The 14652-nt window shown below is 35.3% G+C and overlaps 1 protein-coding gene across 15 annotated transcripts in view; it reads left to right on the top strand.

Annotated features, from left to right (window-relative positions):
- Positions 1–14652, top strand: part of LOC149797874 (exocyst complex component 1-like) — a 169353-nt gene that overhangs the window by 48710 nt on the left and 105991 nt on the right. For all 15 annotated transcript variants that reach the window (XR_016421906.1, XR_016421905.1, XR_016421903.1 and 12 more), the window contains exons 6-9: positions 2344–2537; positions 3571–3696; positions 6094–6195; positions 9467–9599. Coding sequence is in view for 7 of the 15 variants with exons in the window: in XM_089962899.1 (XP_089819025.1) it covers positions 2344–2537; positions 3571–3696; positions 6094–6195; positions 9467–9599 (555 nt within the window). In the remaining 8 variants the exon portion in view is untranslated. The remainder of the gene's footprint in view (positions 1–2343; positions 2538–3570; positions 3697–6093; positions 6196–9466; positions 9600–14652) is intronic.

Genomic DNA, 14652 nt, shown 5'->3' with positions numbered 1-14652 from the left:
ACCCCGGAAAGAACCACCGACCCACGAGAAGCTACTGGCAAGCTTTCTCACATACCCACATTGGCTGAATCCTAGACTCAAACCGCCGCAGACAGAGGTGAGATGGCAGTGATCCGTAACGGAGAGCGCTTTAGACCACTCGGCCACTCGGGGCCCCTTCAGGACAGGGACAGCCATTGTATCAAATATTTTAACTACATCCAGTGGGTGGTTGGGATGAAAATCATGGAACTAATTTATTGTGGCCTGATGATGGCAGAAACCTGATTGATGATGACGATAAACTGACTGATTAGTAGGGATGTTGAAAAAATGTTTTGACATGCTATATTTCTTTTTTTTTATGTCAATCATGCAGCAAGGCATGAAAATAAGACATCATTTGCAGAAATATTTTTAAGACAAGTAATTATATAGTGTACAAGCTGGCATAAATAATGCAGCATCACTTTCACACATTTAAATTTTTGTTTATTTCTGACAAATCAAGAAACATGTATGGCCCACAGACAAAAGAACAAAAGATGATTGATTACAGACAATGGATACAAATAAAAATGTGAGTAGATTATATATCTAAGAATTCAGTATAGATTATCTCCAGTCAGCAGTCATTTAAATCGCATCTGTCCCCAACCCAAAATTAAAATCGCTTCTACCACCCTCTAACCACTAGCTAGAAATTAGGTAAAATAATATGCTTCTGTAGGGGTGAGGTTTTCCAACTAAAATGCAGCAGACGGTGGATCATAATTTTTTTAAAATTGCTTCTATTGCGGGTTGGTTGAATTCAAAAGTGCCTTCCCCCGGGGGGTATACGTTTTACTGGAACAGCCCTTAACAAACAAGAATGAAAAGTCAGTTATTTTGTTTTCGTAAGAAAAGTGAAATATATAGAACAAGAGTAGGAAACATAAAAAGCACAAACAAACAAAATAAATAATAACTACATTTGTTTTTATTTTTGCGGGACCTGAGGAACACATTAACATAGGTATTTTACATGACATATTAGAATACATTCAATCCTTAAGTTAAAGTTATCATTATAAGCTGAGATTACGTAAGAGTATTGTTTACAGTAATATTTAGTTAATGTGGGTATGTGAGAAAGCTTGCCAGTAGCTTCTCGTGGGTCGGTGATTCTTCCCGGGGTTTTCCTGGGTTCTTCCTACACCATTAATACTGGCCGCCATGTATAGCCTATTGTGTGCTGAAAAATGGCGTTAAACCCCACAACAACAACAACAAGTAATAATTAGTAGAACAAGCCCCTTGACTTGTTATATGTCATTTATAAATAAAGTCAAATGATTACAAATGTAAGACAACAACCAAATGTTGTTTCAGAGATGTAGGGATAACTACTTTGTTAATAGGTACAAGTTCTGTTTTAAATTAAACTAGTTCTATCTGTACTCATTAAACAATATTTACCTTATATACATTGTTCCCATTTTATTATTTTTGTAAGGTTGTATACAATACATTTTTACCATTTGTTTGTTTGATTCAGACTCATCAAGTGAAACACTAAAACATGGAAGTTAAAAGGAATGATATGTAATAGAATTACAGAAATGCCAACCGTTTTCACAATATTTTTCTTCCATTCATGTAGTGGTGACATATTAAGTAAAGAATTTTAACTGGCCCTTATTGGACAGTTTTATTTTAAAACATTCATTTCAGTTATTTATGACATAATTAAGTTGTTGTTGTTGTTGTTGTGGGGTTTAACGCCATTTTTCAGCACGATAGGCTATACATGGCGGCCAGTATTAATGGTGGAGGAAGAACCCGGAAAACCCCGGAAAGAACCACCGACCCACGAGAAGCTACTGGCAGGCTTTCTCACATGCCCACATTGGCTGAATCTTAGACTCGAACCGCCGCAGACAGAGGTGAGATGGCAGTGATCCGTAACGAAGAGCGCTTTAGACCACTCGGCCACTCGGGGCCCCCATAATTAAGTAAATAATATAGACATTTCAAAGATATGATTATCACTATAAAAGTAAGGTATATTAGACCTAATTGGAAGAATTCTGTGCATTTGTTTTGTTGTTGTAAAGTTTTGAGAATTAAATTAAATTCTGAAGAACTGCAGAAATTTGAATGACTCAGGAACTGATGTAAAGAAATGCCTATATTTTTGTCTCTGACATTGGAAAACTCCAAACACAGGAAACCTTGTATGCAAAATTTGGTTGAACAGACTTTTAGTTTTAAGTTTTACCGTATTATTCTGTTTAGAAGAAGGTAGCCATTTTTCAGACAGTACCTTTTCAAGTAGACTTTAAAGAGGAGAATTTTAGTCAAGTTAAATTGGTATATTGACAGAGTCTAGGCATGTTGAAAAAGGGCATACAAGTCTGGAGGGTATGGATGTAGCTGGAATTGCAGAGGATTATCAAGCCCTGACAACAAAAGAGGAGCAGGATTTGGATCTGCTGATGTCAGAATGTCAAGTGGCCATTAGTAATGCAGAAGTTTTTGCTGAGCAGCTGTCCAAGCAACTGTCTGTTCTTGATGGGGTATGGCTATTGTAGCTCAGCAATTCTGTGAAACATAATTAACTTTAAAATAAATTCCTTTTTCACATGTTATATTGGTTCAAAGACACTATTAGTTTAATTAGGGTATACTTGTATTAATACATTTATTCCTGGTTTTGTATACCAAAAATATTTGTACATGTACACATTAGTTTGGTAAGTTGGTGAATGTATGTCCAGATAATATCAGTTTGACTTGTGTTTCATTAAGGTACATAGTGGGAACACAGAAGAAAAATGTTTCTATAATACAGGTTAATTTTGCAATACTGGTATAAAATAACTTTGCTTGTAATATTGAATGTGTGATTTGAGTCATTTTCTGAATTTTCAGTTGAATCTGATGATTTTGACTGTTTTAACTCCTTGAGCTAGATCTGCCATTGCTAGAACATGCTGGCAGGTCAGAGTTATGGTCTCCATTCCAACTTTGAATTTTATATTATCTCCGCCATGCAAGGATTTGGTAAAAAGCTTCATTGAGCACTGTTGCTGATAGGTTCTTGTCAAACTTTGTCAAAGTGAAACTTTTAATACATATCTCACTTTCTCAGAATGTATCTATACACTTTCTGCAGTTGTACAGGTCAAAAATTCTATTGTAAGCTTTAAAGGACAACATCTGCTTTGTAAACAGATGATGATGGAGATGTGTCTCTTGCAGCCAATGAAAATGTCCATGTTTACATGAAACATAGCATCTTCCCATTTGCATAATGATGTATAACATTGCTGCACCTCATCAGCCAATCAGATCATATTGAATTAGGAAAGCAATGTTTTATCCTTACAAAAAGAAAACGCATTAATTTACCAGACAGTTAAGTAATGGAGATGTCATGAAGACAATCATGAGGTCTGGTTGAATAAGGTTATTAGATTTCAGTCAAACAATGCATGACTTAATCTGTTAGCACATTATACAGTGGCAGATCTTGGTATACTTTCATCTCAGCTAAGTGTGCACAATACATGGGAAAATGCATTAAGTTATTTACAGTTATTTTTGTAGGCCAATATCCACTCTATCATGGGATCAGAGGATCAGGTGTTGAACTTGATGAGGCTTCTGGATGATGGAATACAACAAGCTGAGAAGATTGAAGAAAAATTGGACTCATATAATGACATACTGCAGGTAATGACACTTTTGCACACATTATCTTCTTAAGCAATTCAAGTTGTAATCCTTTGGTTTAGGATTGGGTTCATTGCACTATTTTGGGCAAAAAAAAAAGGCTCGTTGTCAGCAAGAAAATCGTGCAGTTTGTCTAATGAAGATACTCTTCAGTATACAGTTATTTTCATATTGGTCAATGTGAAATTATTGTGAAGCACAATTTAATAAAGTATGAAAGAACAGTATAAACAGAGTAATTTGAAAATGACCTTTTCATTTAATATATGACCGCTACAGATTTATCACTAAATAATAATGATGCATGCAATTTGTTTTGTCAGTTTTTAGCTCTACTGGTTATAGATCAGAAGAACCTATAGGATTGCCTGTGGTCAACTGTGTATCCATCTATTAGCTCAATTTTATTATTGCTAGTCCTCCTAAAGTACTTGAAGGATTGCCATGAAACTGTATACATGCATTCATCCATGGGTTTTGTTGGTCCTAAATGAAAATGGTGCTGATCTAATATCTGATATTCTAACATCTTGGAAATGTTGTTCACACTAATCTTTATTTTCCTGTATGGATGGTTATATCAGCATGGTGTTTTCAATGACTCCATGTTCTTAAAATAAGTAAGAAGAAAGAGTGAAAACAAACAAGTTTTGTATAATTGAAAATATAATTTATTTCCCTAAAATACAAAGTGAAAAATTAAAAATGTCTTACACTTTGGTGAATGAAATCCTAAACAGTCTTAAATGTTCTTATCAGGCCCCAAAGTATTGAGTAATCTGAATAAGTTCCAAAGGTATTCCAAATGATGTTATGCAGGGCTATTGCATATCTGTCAGAGACATAACATTTTACAAGTCCATCAAACACATGCTCCTTCTCATTGTGTACAAGTCTGGAACCTGCTTCAATGTTCGGAGCCACAGTGGTTCAGTTTTTAGATGTGTCGGACTCGTGACCAAAATGGTACATTGAATCATTGAACTAGCCTACCATGGTGTGTCCTTGGGCAAGGCACTTTTCTTCAGTTCTGTCAGCACTAAATAACCTACTTGTGTTGCTGTGCTTGAAAGTACCAAAGCAAGCCTTTGATGGGCAGCTTCAGAGGAGAACTTTGAGTCTGCCATATTCTGGGCAAGAGGAATATTTCAATGGTCAGTCTCCCTTGGGGGTCATGCAATCCACATAGAATGGTTTCTGCACCAGTTGTTAACAGAGTTGTTTTTCCAACTTTGGGGTAGATTCATGGTGGACTTGTTTGCTATGATATTAGTCACCAAGTTCCCCTTTTTATGTCTCACCAGTACCATGTCAGAGGACCTGGGCATTGGATGCTTTCAGTTTAAAGTAAGATTTTCTTTATGTGTACCACTTAACCACCTTTCAAAATAATTCCACAGGTTTTCCACCAAGTCCAAATCTCCACTGCTCAGCTCATCCTACTAACCTACACAGTGGCCCCACTAGTCATGGTTTAGTGATCTGCTTGACCTGTTGGTGGATGAGCCCAGGAGATGGCCATAGTGGAGGGACCTGTTGTTGTAGCACAAGCAGTCTCTCCTTCACAACAGCCTGTTGATTCTCCACCTTCATGCTTGTCTCATCTCAATCAGCACAACAAACCCTACAATTTACAAAAGAACTCAGATGACATTCAAATAGATCATAAGGTCACCATGGCAGCCATATTGAAATCTTTTTATTGCTGCTCCTTCCAAACAGAAGTCATACTGACATGAAGTTTTCACCAAAATTCTTATAGCAGCTTGTTGGTCCTAAATGAAAACCATGCTAATTTTTAATCCTGTATGGCCTCTGTGGTGGCCACCTTAAAAGTGTTGTTATTGCTTAGTCCTTTTTGAATGCAGTTACATTGGCATGGGGTTTTCAGAAGAAACAACTTATAATATCAACCTGCTCCTAGTGAAATGGTACCAGTTTTACATCTAATGTCTTGAAAATCTTGTGTTTACTACTAGTGATGAATGGATTGTCATATCAGCATGGGGTTTTCACTATAAATTATCTAATGATTTCTAGTTAGTCTGAACTGAAAATAGTGTTGATGTTACATCCTATATATCCACCTTGAAAATCTTGTTATCATGCAAGAATATCAGATATATGGTTTCAACAGTCAGCATTTCAAATGAAGAAACATTCTTATATTGAACCCATGGGATGGGGGGAGGGGGCAGGTTGAGTCTCATTGAGGGGGTCCAGTTTTAATTTCCTTAGTGACACTGACAGTGGTTTATTTATATCTGACATTTAAAATATCTTTTTTGTCAATTTTAAATGTGTAATCATCAACACTATTGTTATATTAATTGAGTTATATTTTTAAAAAAATTGCAGGTTTCATAATTTATCATTCTTTCTTTTTCTCATGGCTAGGTTGTTAAAGACCAGATGGAAGTGATGAAAGACAAGGATACATTGATCAATATCAGCACAAAGAATCATAAAAAGCTTTTGGATGAACTAGAACATCTTGTGGTAACCATTATTTATAACTTGCTCAAGAGCTGGTTAATTTTTTTAGTTGAGACATATTGGTCACTTTCTTAATGTCACTGATGGCCACTATTGTTGTCAACAGTATTATGAAGGTTTGTATTAAGGTTTTCATTGAGCATGGGTTTGGCAAGCTGGCCCTGTCTTTTTAAATATATTTTTTTAATATTCTGCATTTATGTCGACTGCAGTAGTCAGGTATATTTGTAACTTATGTCTTGTATATTCTTCTTTCAATGACTTCAGTATTACATGAAGAATATAAACTTAATTTTTTTTAGTTTGCTTTCTTTTACTCAAGAACAAACTTTGTTTTGTAAATTTTCTTCCAGAGCATTTCAATATTCTCTGCCAGATCAGGTTAATGTACTTAATGAAAATTGTTGGAAGTTGACATTATTTTATTGTAGGCATTTTGATCAATAGTTTGACCCTTTATTTTGAAGGCTTCAGCTCTTCACTGGATCCTTTTAACTCTTTACCTTCTGCAAGTACTTGCTGCCCTGCCTACTAAGCCTGATAGGCAGCCTGCCTTCTAGCAGCTGTTTGTAGGCTGAACCCCAGAGCATCATAATGGCTGCTTGAGTAAGAGCTTCTTGAGTTAGTGCACATGCTGTCTACATTTTCTATATCAATCTTGTCCCATGCAAACTATGTAATTTAATGAAAAATAAAATTTTAAACACTTACCAATGTTTTGTGCCACTGATTTCCACCAAACCGTACATATAATCCACAGGAATCAATGTTTATATTCACAGATTTATAATAAAAAAATAGACCTCAAGATATCTGTTTGTGTTTATAATGTATATTCGAATACTTTTCACTACACTTTTTTTCACAACAATGTGTCCACTATTGTACTGCAGATTTGGCAATTTCCTGTGATACTGCCTGAAGCAGTCTCTGTCTACACACAATTTAACTTTGCAAATTTCACAGCCAATAAAGACTTCATGTCTGCTGCCATTCTTTAAACAAAGTTTGCACTTACTCCGCTTGTCAAATTTGACTGGCCAGTGGCAGTTACCTTCGCTATCTATAGCTGATACTGCTGTCTGTTTCCTTTATCCCCTGTAATCTGCAATAAGCTGCTGTCCAAGATTTTTTCGGAAGTCAAGCTGACGCTGATTTTTGGTCTTTCCTCTCCGGGTGATAATCAGATGGTTTGGGGATTCTTTCATGGTCAGGAAGGCATTACAAAGGGCTATATCAAATAAAAACCAGAACAGATACTTCCACCATTTCTTTGCTTTTCTGCATGTACCATATTGCATTCTGATCTGGTCAGCCAAGTCAACACCCATTTTCTTTTTGGAGTACAACGTGGCCACACCAGGTGCTGTTATCTGCTGGTGAACACCATGTTTCTGCCATTGCTGAACTAGTTTTCTCTCCAGGGCTGATGTTGCTATAAAGAAAATGGACAAATTTTCTATCTTTCCATGAAGTTATTGTCAATGTTCCCTTCTGCAATGTTCTGAACTGGCCTCTAGAAAGGCTTCTGGGATTTTTTATGGCTTCAGGAATATCTCTTCTATTTGCACGTACGGTACCACAGCAGTATATTTTGTCAGTTTGCAAAGATTCGAAAAGGGCCAGACTTGAAAAATAGTTATCCATGTAAACGTGGTGGTTCTTGCCAACAAGTCTTCTTGTCAAGTTTGTCACAACTCGGGATTCTAGGCCATGTTCACTGCCTCGACCTTCTTCACGTCCACAATATATCTGAAATTCATGAACATAGCCATTTGCTGGATTGGCCCTCTCCCATACTTTTATACCAGATTTGGTAGGCTTTGCTGGCAAGTACTGTCTAAAAGATAATCTGCCTTTAAACGCTATCATACCCTCATCAACAGCTTGATCCTTGGGTGGGTTATAATTTTCAAGGCACCTTGTAAGGACAGTTTTTAGAACTGGTCTAATATGACACAACTTGTCATGCCCAGGTTGCCTCCATGGAGGGTTGTTAGCCATGTCATTAACATGAAAATATTTTGACAGCTTTTCGAATCGTTCTCTTGTCATTACATCTGGAATACCTGGTACTCCATAAAAGTTACCTGTGTTCCAGATAAATCTGAAATGTCAGGTGTCGAAACAGGACTTATACTAATGCCCGATCCTTCATCTTGAATCTGATTAAAATCAATATCATTTGCAATATCATCACTTTCAGATCCCTCAAAACTAGCATCAGAATCATCATCGGAATACATGAATGTTGCCATTCTGTTTTACTTTCACAATTGACCTCGTTTTCAGTAGAATTTCCCACTTATATGCTGTAAAACTACTAATGGAATATGTTCATCATTTTATGTAAGACTAATTTCATTGGCTAAATATTTTAAAAATGAATGGATGTTTGTAATTTCATCCAATACAAAGCTTTAAGATAAAACGTGTATATGCGTATCTGGGGTGTCCCAACCCTTGGCCGGAAACGCATGTATGAGCCAGCCGGGACAGAGAGAGTATTATTAGCAGCTTGTATATGCGTCTCTGGGGTTACAAGGCTATTTTTATGGTCGCATATATGCATTAGCAGAAGGTAAAGAGTTAATGCATTTCCTTCTCTCTAGGTCTGTAATCCATCCATCAGTCTGCCTATCTATTCATCTGTCCATGAGACTATTTATCCATCCATCTATCCCTATCTTTAAGTGAATCTGCAGGGTATTCCATAAAATTGGAAGTCGGTGATAAGAGATTTTAAAGTAACACAGAGGTTTGGGCATGGTCACATGATGAGGGTACAGGGAGTAGCAAAATGTAGCCCATTACTCTGGCAGATTTAGGTGGGTAAAACTACCTGGCTAGTAATGCTTAGGGAATGCCATGAATCTGTCTCAGTAATTCTTTATTTAATGACCTGACTATAGCTTACAGATGTCAGAAGTGCAGTAACAAGCAGAACAGCTTAAACAAACTTTATATGCAATCATGAACACATTAGTTATGTATCAAAGCAGTAGAATGGAATTTAGATACAGAGAACTTTATTCTCACTGTTCAGTAGTGACTGAAACAGATAGGTGAGTTGTCGCAAGTTGTATATATACAGTAAGTTTTAATTTCTTACTGAATTGTTACTTTGAATAAAATGATACAATCAGCACTCTGAATTTAGATCACAGAACCTTGTGTTTACAGCAATATGTTCATAATGACCTTGTAGATTTATCTCAGTCAACTTGTACCTTAACATTTCACTAGCTGAATATCCATTTCTTCCTCCATTCAGGTTAGTCTTGATCTGGACATGAAATTCCAGAAAGCTCTGGCTGATGGAGACTTGTCTTCTTCCCCAGGTATCCTTGAATGCACAGAGGCTGCCAAGGAACTGGAAAAATCTGTCAGTGCTGACATTCACCCAGGTAAATATCCCTGCCAAGTCTTTGAAATAAAATATATTGATGACACAAAAGTTACATGGAGGTAAACTGGTCTATTAAATTCCATGTTGGCATAGGACACAATATGGCATCTACTGGTGCTGACTTAATCTACAGCAACAGTTCCTCATGTGTCACGATGATGACAATAAAAATAGCAGAATTCTCAAATCCCCTTTGTTTCTGAGTTGGACAAATTACCAGCTTCTTAAGTGGAGTTTGAACGTGGTCTTTACACTTCCACTTGTCAAATCTAAAATAGACTAGTCCATATGTCACAAACATTAGACAGTTGTAGTTGTTGTAGGGTTTAACGCCATTTTTCAGCACACAATTGGCTATACATGGCAGCCAGTATTAATGGTGGAGGAAGAACCCGGGAAAAAACCTGGGAAAACCCCGGAAAGAGCCACCGACCCACGAGAAGCTACTGGCAAGCTTTCTCACATACCCACATTAGCCGAATCTGAGACTCGAACTCGCGCAGACAGAGGTGAGATGGTAGTGATCCGTAACGGGGACCGCTTGAGACCACTCGGCCACTCGGGGCCCCAAACATTAGACAGAAATCAGGCTAGTCTGACATTTGCATCCTGCAAGATCATGGGTCCCATAGGCTAAAAGAAAGTAAAGTCCCAATTTAGCTATATTGGTCAAAGACCAGAAAAGGTTGTGTATGGTCTGTGTCCATTGTCCACCCATCATCTGTTGTGCATCCATTGCCCATTTGTAATTGTTATAACTACTCCAAAACTACTAAACCTTAGCATACAGTTTCATCCTGAAAATGGTGGCCCTTGAATATACATTTTGGCTGCCATGGCAGCTATTTAAAAAATCTTGTTATTGCTACTACTTTGGAATAGATGGTCGTGTTGACAAGGGGTTTTTACAGAATGTCTTATGACTTGTAGATGGTCCTGTAATTGAAAATAGTGCCAATATGGCCACCATAGCAGACATCTTGAAAGTCTTGTGTTATGTATATTTAATTTAATTATTTGTTAGTTTAATTTTTTTTATATTTCATTACATGTTATTGTAATGTTACATTGTATGCTGGACTTTACCTTGTCCAAAATTGAGTTCATTTCTGCTTGATCTGATTGTCTTTTTTCTATTTTTTTTTTATTTAGTTCATTTATGTAAACAACTAATAATAGCTTCATTATTCTCTATGTGTATGAGCTTATTATCAGGATTATTATTCAGGTAAACAAAGAAGGAGTAAATATGTTGATTTGGGTCAGGGTTTTAGAGATTCCTAAGTGAATTTTGTAGGCTATTATGTTGTAAATAAACAAGGCTGATTAGATCATTCTGGAAGGTTATTTTTCATTAAGTAATGGTTGTTTTTAGAAAATAATAATTGTGACCTGAGATCAAGCAGAGAAATATATTATCTTGTGACTGTGAGGATTTTGCCAGTCATGCTTTAACATCTTGTACTTTAAGTTGTATTATGTTGTGACCAGTTTGGGCTAATTTTTATTTTCATCAAATTTGTTGAATTCAAGTGATTATTTTCTCTGGAAATACAAAAGTGCTCTGACAGAATTCTTGGATAAAGACATTCATTGGAATTTATACTTAATTCAAACCTGGAATAGTATTTCTGTCATTTCTCAAGAGACTGTTGACACATCAGCACTTCACATGCCATAACAGACACATCTTCAATTTTGGCTCTCATCGGGACTTGGAACTGCATTTTATTCAGGACTTTTTATTACTCGGACTTGTGTCTTTAATTCTTGGATTATTTTTGGATTTAATTCACAATACAGTAATTTTTTTTTTCTCATTTTTCACTTTGTATTCTTGGGAGATAAATTATTTGTTAAATTTTACAAAGCTTGTTGTCTTCACTCTTTTCTGTTACTTATTTTAAGAGCATAGACTCATAACACTTGTCATCACTACTTCTCCTAAAGTGATGGTCATTTCGCTTGAAGACTTTTTATGATTTGAGATGGTTTTAAATGAAAATAGTGTTGAGTTGTCATCCATGATGGCTGCCATGTCGTGTGGTTATCATGAAAATCTTGTTAGCACTACATCTAAACCAATGGTAATGTGGACATGGAGTTTTCATATTAAAAATTTATCCTGATGTGCAGATGGTCCTAAATGAAAATGGTGCTGTTTTGCAATCGGACATCTTGTAGCTACTTCTTTTGAATGGACGTGTTTACACTGACTTTTCACTAAAACACTACAGCAGTATATAGTAGGTTCTGAGTAATAATTATGCAGATCCATCCTCCAATATGGCAAGCCTAATGGTCACCTCTACATGTCCATGCTGTTGAAATCAAGTTTGGAAACTAAACCCACATGATCTTGGGGTCAATTCACAGGTCATAGGTGACTGCTTGTAGTTCATTTAGGGTTCCCACGATTCCTCGAAAATGGGAGAATGTCAGGAATTAGAGTATCTTTGTTCCAGGACCAGGAAGACTTTGCAAATTTTTTCATGTGCTGTAATTCAGGCATGTAAAATATAGATTACACTTTTTACACCCAAATTATGCTTTTTTGCCACTTATAATATCAATTATTTTGCTTATACCTTTTGGGGAGGTTGGTGTGTATGTTTGTATTAGAAGAGAACACAAATATTAGTCATTTTCTATAATGAAATGGAGTTCAAATTAGGACAGTATGCTGATGACACTTTTTTTATTATTAGACTCTTTTGTCCATGAAGATGACCATGCAGATTTTAAATGACTTTGCCTCAGTATCAGGACTGTACTGCAATGTTTTCAAATCAAAATCTATTTGGATTGGAAATTTAAAAAATTCAAATGAAAAAATATTTCCAGAAATTGATATTGACTGGTCAACATCTGATTTTAGATTACTGGGATCAGTTTTATCTTTGAATTTGGAGGATATGATAACTTAATTATTTGACAAAGCTCAAGGAAGTAAAAAAATTGCTCGGCTGGTGGAGCAGAAGAATTTATCCCTGATAGGAAAAATTACTTTGATAAAATCCTTGATTTTGCCAAAATGAATCATATTTTTGCTGCTGTACCAAGTAAGTCCTCAACCACATACAGAAAATGAACTGAATATATTATTTTTAAAGTTTATTTAGGGTGATAAAACCAAGAGGTTAAAAATAGATACTCTTACAGCTTCCTTTAAGGAAAGGGGATTACATATAATTCAGTTGCACTTATTTGTGTGTTATATAAAACTTTCCTGTATTAGGTGTCTTTTCATAAATGAAGATGGCTTATGGCAAAAGCTGGTCTCTGAACAAATATTTGGAAAATTTGGAGGTATACTGTTATCAAAATTAGGAAAAAATCAAATGGAAAGAAATCTCTAAAACAATTAAAAAGTGAGATGTTATTTATGCTTTATCACAAAGGCAAAATGAACCTTGAACTACTTAATTTATTAACTATAATTTTAAATCATACACAAGGTGGAGAACAAATGGTGTTTTACTTATTAAACACCTTTTTGATGAACAAAGATCTCTGTTAAGTTTTGATGAAATAAAAGAAAATAAGCTAATAATTTTTTTTACAGTACTTTGCTCTTATCTCAAAGATATCACTGACATGGGGAAAGAAAATTAAAGGTTTCTTTGAAGGCGAAAACAGTTTCCATTTTAAACTCAAATAAACTTCACTCTGTAGGGTGAGAGCACCGAATAAATTTATTTATAAAGATCTGATAAGAACCAAGATATAAAAGCCAGATGGTAAACATGAAACTTGGTCCAGGCTGGAAAAATATGTTCCCAGAGTGAACAACAAAAATGGTCTGTTGAAGGAAAAAGTTTACCATTTGGTCAACTTTTGGTTTGATTTCTTTGTTTTTCTTTTCTTTCATATCAAACAAACTGGCAATTTAAAATATGTTGGGGTTTATAAGTGAGTGGTTCTTTGTGTGCAATATTTGTGAGTATATGTGTCTGTGCGTGTGCATGTATGTTGATGATGGGGAACATGTAAAAACCTGAAAATGTATGTGCAATTAAAAAAAAATGTTTTTTTTAAAAAGACTTTAAAAGTCCTTCATTTGTTCCTTCTTATATTTTTTTTTATCCCATACAATGTGCAGCTGATTAGAACAGTAAAAGATAACATATTGATCATTTCGATTCAAATAATATGTATATAGAAATTTATATTTGTCTCTTTTCAGCTGTACTTGTTTCTAATGATACATTCTGTATTTTATTGCATGATTAGATGACTAATTCAGGTGGAATCTTGGATTTTATGAGAGGTTCTAAGAATGAAAGTAGGTTTTTTAAAAATCTGCCTGTTTTCTCTGCAAAATGTTAATTCCATAAAGTTTAAGGCCATAAGTGAACCTTACAAAAAATCAATTTTATTCAGGAAACAAAATGGACAAGACTCTGTTTTTTGTTTTATTTTATCAAAAAGCGTTCATTGAGCTTATGAACATAATGATTTGTAGATAATGGTATGAATGAATTGTAACCAGACTTTGTATAGATGTTTTAAAAAAGTTTGTAATCAGCACTTCGACCTTAATTTCTTGGTAAAAGGTCTTCACTTAGGGTTTTGTTTCTGTCTTTGGTGACTTGCAAGTGTGATAACACAAACAAGGATGAATGGATTTTTTCAGATCCAGTTAGTTATATATCAGAAGAATAGAATGAATGATGTCTGTTCAGTAACATTTTTTAAAAGTATTAATTACGGATTAAACGAATTTAGCTTAAAGGTTAGATATCATGATAAAGATTTATGTTCAGTACTTATCTTTTGAAGATGTTAACCCATAGAAGAAAATGTTTTGTTACCAAATTTGATATGCTTAAGTTATTCAGGAATATCTTAGGTGATTTCAATACTCAGCAATTTTTCAAGATGGAAAGAGGGGAGAAATAGGTGTATCATGAATTCCTACTGATTCTCTTGATCAATATTGTGTCCATTTGAGGGACTCACTTTGTTAGCTATCTGCGCATGGGCAGACAAAAAGGTAATCCAAAACAAGTTCTGGATATTTAACTTTCAACCAGATATGTTTTCATTTA

The sequence above is a fragment of the Sinohyriopsis cumingii genome, chromosome 6 (assembly GCF_028554795.1).
Source record: "Sinohyriopsis cumingii isolate HCF-2022 chromosome 6, ASM2855479v2, whole genome shotgun sequence".
Lineage (NCBI taxonomy): Eukaryota > Metazoa > Mollusca > Bivalvia > Unionida > Unionidae > Sinohyriopsis > Sinohyriopsis cumingii.
The sequence above is the reverse complement of the archived record's forward strand: the minus strand, read 5'-3'. Positions and strand labels throughout refer to the sequence as shown.